The sequence below is a fragment of the Nanorana parkeri genome, unplaced genomic scaffold (assembly GCF_000935625.1).
Source record: "Nanorana parkeri isolate BGI_ZX_2015 unplaced genomic scaffold, ASM93562v1 scaffold2018, whole genome shotgun sequence".
NCBI classification, from domain to species: Eukaryota; Metazoa; Chordata; class Amphibia; order Anura; family Dicroglossidae; genus Nanorana; species Nanorana parkeri.
The window spans coordinates 83,884-90,985 of record NW_017308286.1 but is presented as its reverse complement, the minus strand read 5'-3'; the positions used below and the strand labels follow the sequence as shown (position 1 = coordinate 90,985).

Genomic DNA, 7,102 nt, shown 5'->3' with positions numbered 1-7,102 from the left:
CGCACCCCTACGAACGTGCAAGCGTGAGCATAGGGGGGCGTACGGAGCTCTACGTGCTGGCCGATTACAGTGTGAATGAGGGCTAAAGATTCTGTACTGCACCACCACAGGAGGAGGGAGAGCTCCCAGGTATCTTTTCCGCGGCAGACATTAAAGGAGAACTATGAGGTGAGTGCTTTTCACTCGTCCTCATAGTTTGAGCCGACCTGTCACAATGAAACTGTCACAGGTCAGCTCAGTAGATCGGTAAGTGAGCGAACACATAACGGCGTTCGCTCACTTCTCGATCCTGTCACGGCAAGTAGTTTAAATACTTGTGGAGTCTGTGGCCCAATGCTACCATGTAAATCAGGAGCGTCAGGATGAGGTCATAACAGTTGACCTGCCAATCTATTCCAGGTCAGTGACTAAAGTCATTGAGAAACGTCACCCACCACTACGTAGCTGGCAGATCTTTGGAAGCCAAAGACGGATCCACTGTCATTGATATGGTGTTTTCCAATGATATGTCAGATTAGTGTCATTCAGTGGTGTAACTATAGCCATAGCAGCTCATGCGAAGGAAGGGGGCCCCATTAGGTTGTTGAGGCAAATTAAACGTAGAACATGTGATAATACAGTACTGTGTCATTAACTCTAATCCCCTGTAAAGTCTACAGTGTAGAGACGACAAGGACGAAGAGGAGTCTTTGGGATCTCGGCATCATTACTCACAGTTCAGAGGGAGGTCATCAGGGGGACCCCCCATCACATTTTTTGCTATGGGGCACCATGATCTGTAGTTACGGCCCTTGTGTCATTAGTCAACTAGAGCTTCATAAATGTACCGGCTTGTCCATTCAGGTGTCCACGAGGTAGTGCTGCCCTGGCAAATTGGCGTGAGCAATTGTAAACCATCTCCACTGGACCTCCATGACAGACTGAAGGCTGGCATAGAAAGAGAGATGTAAAATGGCGACCCCCCAATTTTCACACCATGTTATATTTTGAGTTCATGTCATTTTCGTACAGTGGCTCTCACACTCAATGGATTTTTTACTGTTTTACAGATTAAAAATAAAAACCCGATCCAATGGATAACCGAACATACATCAGAACCTTCCAGATTTTGGCTTTTGCAAACTCTACAGAGCACTATAGTCTTCTCTTTGCTGTATTTTTCCTTATTTATACCACGGGCGTGCTTGGTAATCTAGTCATCATCTCCGCGGTGATTCTTGATGTCCGATTACACATTCCTATGTACATTTTCCTCTGTAACTTGTCCTTGGTGGACCTCGTTTTTACGTCCTCCACTCTTCTCAAACTGATGGACATCTTGGTGACTGGGAATAACTCAATCACGTTCCATCAGTGTTTCACACAACTGTACTTCTTTATGTTTGCCGCGGGCACAGAAGACATCCTGCTGTCTTGTATGGCTTACGATCGGTACGTGGCCATCTGTAGGCCTCTACACTACCACCATATCATGAAGAAGGAAAAAGTTATCTTGCTCCTGCTGGGCACCATGGCGTCCGGCTCCCTCAATTCCGTATTTATGACCCTCTCAATCTACCGGTTCGATTTTTGCCGTTCTAATGTAATACAGAATTTTTTCTGCGACATTAAAGCCCTGGAGAAGATATCATGCAACAACACGGGATTCTACATCGTCCTCTACATAGAGACCTTGCTGCTGGCACTCTGCCCCTTTCTGCTGAGTGTGACGTCCTACGTTAAAATAGTCCAAACTGTTCTGGGCATCAAGTCAACGCAAGGTAGAAGAAAAGCCTTCTCCACCTGTACGTCCCACCTGACCGTATTATTGATCTTTTATGGCACAGGCGTATGTATGTATATGAGTCCTCCTTCGGAACACTTGGAGGTGCAAGACCTCGTGTTCTCTGTACTATACACCGCGGTCACTCCTATGCTAAACCCTCTGATATACAGCCTGAGGAACAAAGAGGTCAAAGGTGCCTTGAAGAGAATTATTAGTGTTAAAATCTAATTGCAATGAAGGAGATGTGTAGTGGGCGACTCTAGCTGAATTTATCAGTCCATCTGGGCTTACCTTCAAAAATGTTAGTTTTTTATTGTCTTTTTAAAGAGGAACTTAATCCCCCCCCCCCCCCGCCCCACCTCCTTTTCCTTTTTAAACCCCTCTTATCTGTCCCCAATTCATATACTCACCTGCCCAGCATTGTTCTGCTGCTCCGCTGCCAAAGCCCCAGTTCATGCCGCCATCTTGATCCTGGAAGCTGGCTGCCTCTTCTGGGTTGAGGAGACCAGGCCCCCAATGATGCCTGTCATGTCTGCTCTCCGTCCGCTGTATGTCCCTGCTCCTGCAGCCTCCTGGGTTACTCCTGTCATATATTCCAGGAGCAGGTCCGTATCTACTCTCTCTGCTGCCCCAAGGCCAGCATTGAGTCGGCTGTTTGGCCGGCTCGATGCCGATCAGGAAGCCTGCTTCCCGGGCAATCATCATCGAGCCGGCCAAACAGCATGGAGCCGACTGCCCAGCCAATGAGGAAGCCGGGCAGCGAGTTATTACTAGCCTTCCTGATTGGCCGGGAAGACAGCTCCATGTTCCCTCTAGGCAGTGCCGCTCAGAGGAAATCTCCCCTTAGCCGAAGTAAGTATCGGAGCATTTGGACGAATACAAGTACTCGCCGAATACGATTATTGGTATCAGTGCATCCCTAGTAAAAAGCCTTCTCTATGGCTGCATTTGGATGTGCATGGAGCACCCGAACTGAATTGGTGGAGAGGGCAGATTGAGGGTGAGCTGGCATTTTCCTTTTCTCTCCAAAGTTATTGAGCTGGTCTGGATTTTAAAGAGTGTGACCTGCAGTGTTTTACTTACAGTAATTTTAAACTAACATTTTCTTCTGTATTTGTATTGTAAGATACAGCGATCAGCCATAACATTCTGACCACTGAGAGGTGAATAACATTCATTATCTGGTTAAAATGACATCTGGAAGTGGGGGGATATATTACAATGACATCTGGAAGTGGGGGGATATATTACAATGACACCTGGAAGTGGGGGAGATATATGCAGCAAGTGAACATTTTGTCCCTGATGTTGATGTGTTGGAAGCAGAAAAAAACGGGAGGACTGGGTCAGAGCAACTCCAAAACTGCAGCCCTTGTGGGATGTTCCCGGTCTGCAGTGGTCACGACTGACCAAAAGTGGTCCAAGGAAGGAAAACTGGTGAACCGGCGACAGGGTCATGAGCAGCCAAGACTCATTGGTGCACGTAGGGAGGGAAGTCTGGCCCATGTAATCCAATCCAATAGAAGAGCTACTAAAGCTCAAATTGCTGAAGACATTCATGTTGGTTCTGATAGAAAGGTGTCTGGACACACAGAGCATCGCAGTTTGTTGTGTATGGGGCTGCGTAGCCGCAGATCGGTCAGGGTGACTAGGCTGACCCATATCCACTGCCAAAAGTGTCTACAATGGACACGTGAGCATCAGAACTGAACCACGGAGCAATGGAAGAAGGTGGCTGGTCTGATGAATCACATTTTCTTTTACATCATGTGGATGGCCGGGTCTGTCACTTACCTGGGGAAGAGATGGCACCAGGATGTACTATGGGAAGAAGATAAGCTGGTGGAGGCAGTGTTATGCTTTGGCCAATGTTCTGCTGGAAACCCCCGGTCCTGCCAGTCATGTGGATGTCACTTTGACACGTACCACCGACATAAACATTGTTGCTGCCCAAGTACACCCCTTCATGGAAACGGTATTCCCTGATGGCAGTGGCCTCTTTCAGCAGGATAATGTGCCCGGCCACACTGCAGGAACGGTTCCAGAATGGTTTGAGGAACACAACGAGTTTGAGATGTTGACTTGGCCACCAAACTCTCCAGATCTCAATCCAATGGAGCATCTGTGGTATGTGCTGGAAAACCAAGGCCAATCACCTCACAACTTACAGGACATAAAGGATCTGCTACTGACATCTTGGTGCCAGATACCACAGCATATCTTCAGAGGTCTAGTGGGGTCCCTGACTTGATGGGTCAGGAAAAGGAGGACCTACTCAGTATTAGACGGGTGGTGATATTGTTATGGCTGATCTGTGTATTGCAGAGGGAACTCTCGTTGCAGGTGCTCCCTTTTCTCTTTCAACAATTGCTGAGATAAGAAATCAGCCACACGGGGAGGGCATTGTTTTGGGGTCAGACGACTCATACATATGCACTGTGAGGAAGAGCAGTAACATATAGCCAATGAGCAAAGCAGGAAGCGGTCCCTAACAAATGTTGGTAGAACACTGGACTGTCCAGGTGAATCCCGGATGGGTGGCAACCCTGGAGACTTTGCATGCCTCTGCGGCAAAAAATCCCCCGCCCGCAATTTTTTAATTTTACTAAGTTGCATTTATTAGCTGTTTCCACCAGCCGCACGTCTACCGCAATGTCCCATTCCTGGAACACAAGAGATCACATATATATTGTTTCCTTGCGTTCTGGGGTAGGAGGGGGCATGGCAGTGCCATTCAAGTCAATGGCACTGCAGAAATGCCCCTCGCCCACAGTACGATCGGCCGCGGAACGTGCGGTAATAAAATCCCCTGCGTTCCAGTGTAGAGGGAATCGCAAAAAATCATGCATGAACGATTTTTTGGGATCCCACCGCATTGGAATGCAGGGCATTTTATTACCGCACGTTCCTTCGCGGCCGATCGTACTGTGGGCGGGGGGCATTTCTGCAGTGCCATTGATTTTAGTTACGTGCGGCTGATCGTACTGTGGGCGGGTCTGCAGTGCCATTGACGTGAATGGCACTGCCACGCCCCCGTCCCAGAGCGCAGGGAGACTTTATATAGGCGGTCCCTCGCGTTCCGGGCACGTGACATTGCGGTAGATGTGCGGGCAGGTGGAAACAAGCCCTTAAGTAGAACACCAGACATACGTTTTATTTGTTTTGTGTGTATTAAAATATATCACATAACATCTGTGTCCCCGACCTTCATTTCCTATTGTGTCACCTATAAAGAAATTGTGTCAGGTTTTGTTCCCCTGCCTGTATCCTTGATGTGTACTATTGCACATAAAAGATGCCCCCACAAAACATTTTTTGGGGGGGCATGTTTAATGTGCAATACTGATCCCCCCCTTCCAATTCATATTGCATTTGATAAAAATGTAATAAATACCTGCTTTTCTTCAAAGGTGAGATGACAGGTCGCTGAGGAGATGAGAAGGGCGGCCCCAAAGCGCTGCTCTCCACCCCTGCTGGCTGGCTGGCTGGCTGCCGGAGGAAGATTCGTCCCTCACGGCTCCCTCTCTCCCTGATGTCACTTCCTCCCACTACAGCCGCGGAGGAAATAGAGGAGGGAGGGAGAGTCGAGGAACAGGAGACAGCGCCACCTGGCGTCCGCCGCAAGAAATGCAGGTATAATGCGGCATTGTAATGTTTGAATCATGTGCCCGGGCGGGAGGTGGCCACAGACCCGGGCACGTGATTCCAAACCCGGGTTGTACGGGTGAAACCCGTACGGGTGGCAACCCTAGTCCCTACACATGCAATAAGAAAATACAGCTGGCCCCATATACATACATACATACATACATAGAGTAATTACCATTTATAAGTAGGAACAAGTCTTTATTTTATAAATCCACACATTGATAAGATATATCAGATACATGACATAGATATATACAGCAGGTTGATCTATTTTACAGTCCTGTAGACATGTGAAGAGCACATGGAGAAAATACTGCGGAGAACTGCGGGGGGGGGCATAGGAAGACCCATTTCCCAGCAGATTTCGGGGGGCAATTCCTCCTCCTCAGGAGAGCAGCGTTCAGCAGCACTAGAGGGAAGTATTTATAGACTCTTCTTTTCAGATTTGGCTTTTTAGATTGGCGGCAGAGTTGAGGCAACATGAGACACCGAACAATAAACAGCTGACAACAGCTTCTATGCCAGGGGCGGGTAAACTCCGGCCATCCAGCTGTGGTGAAACTACAAATCCCATGATGCATCCATGTCTGGGAGTCACACATGTGGCTGTGAGAATCTTGCAATGCCTCATGGGATTTGTAGTTCCACAAGTTTGCCCAACCCTGGCCATATACTGTTAGAATTTCGTCCCATTCACAGCAATCGGCCGATATTCTATATAACAGTGGGTGGCCCTGCCGGCACCTCCGGGCTTGACAACATTCAATTGAAAAGTCCTGGGAGAAAAATTGTCAGCTGAACAGTGACTGCATCTAATAAGCAGGCACGGCTCTTGGAATACATTAGCCAGCAGGGGAGATTCCTCCATCTACACTGTTTAGTAGGGATGCACCGATTATGTTTTTTTGGTATCGAGCACCGATATATTTTTTTTCCAGTACTCGCCGATACCAAATACCGATACCAGAAGTCCCATTAAGGAAGCCAAGTGGCGTGTAATGACTCGCCATCCGGCTTCCCGATTAGCAAGTGACGAGAAAGCATGGAGACGGCTTTCTGGCCAATCAGGAAACCAGAAGCTGTGTAACGATGCGGCGCCCGGCTTCCTGATCGGCCGGGAAGCCGTCTCCATGCTCCTTCGTCATGAGGTCAATCATGCCATTACATGGCGCCCGGCTTCCTGATTGGCCGGGAAGCCGGCTCCATGCTCCCTTGTCACAAGCCAATCAGAAATCCGGGCAGCGTGTAATGACTCACTGCCCGGCTTCCTGATACTGGAAGTATCGGGCTAGGCATCGGAGCATTTGGGTAAGTACTTGCGGCCCCGATACCATTATCGGTGCATCCCTACTGTTTAGCCTAGAAGGGGGGAATCCATTGATTGTTCTTGTTCAGTGCGCACACCCGCTGGGGTGAATGGGCCTCAAAGCCCCTCAACACAGGTCCTGCACGCTTCTAAAAAAAGAAAAACCGGGAAGTGTTAAAAATAAAACGTATTTAATAAATAGAATGCACACAAACATAAACCGCGGCATATAATCAGTCAGACACGGCGCCATTTCTATTACAGGTTTACCAGGTTATTATTATTATAAATAATAGAACTACAAAATCAAGGAAAGTGCAAAGGTCAGCACATAAGGCGTACAGTCACTGCGGAGGAGCACGCCGAGGAGCAGCAGGACGTCC

General features: G+C 48.3%; 1 protein-coding gene across 1 annotated transcript; it reads left to right on the top strand.

Annotated features, from left to right (window-relative positions):
• Positions 1-1,072: 1,072 nt before the first annotated feature.
• Positions 1,073-1,993, top strand: LOC108800410 (olfactory receptor 1-like). Its single transcript, XM_018572393.1, has one exon. It carries the CDS (start codon positions 1,073-1,075, stop codon positions 1,991-1,993), a length of 921 nt encoding a protein of 306 aa, XP_018427895.1.
• The last annotated feature ends 5,109 nt before the right edge of the window (positions 1,994-7,102 follow it).

Coding starts and splice junctions, on each gene's coding strand:
- LOC108800410 (XM_018572393.1), top strand. CDS start 1,073: ATGGATAACCGAACATACATCAGAACCTTCCAGATTTTGGCTTTTGCA.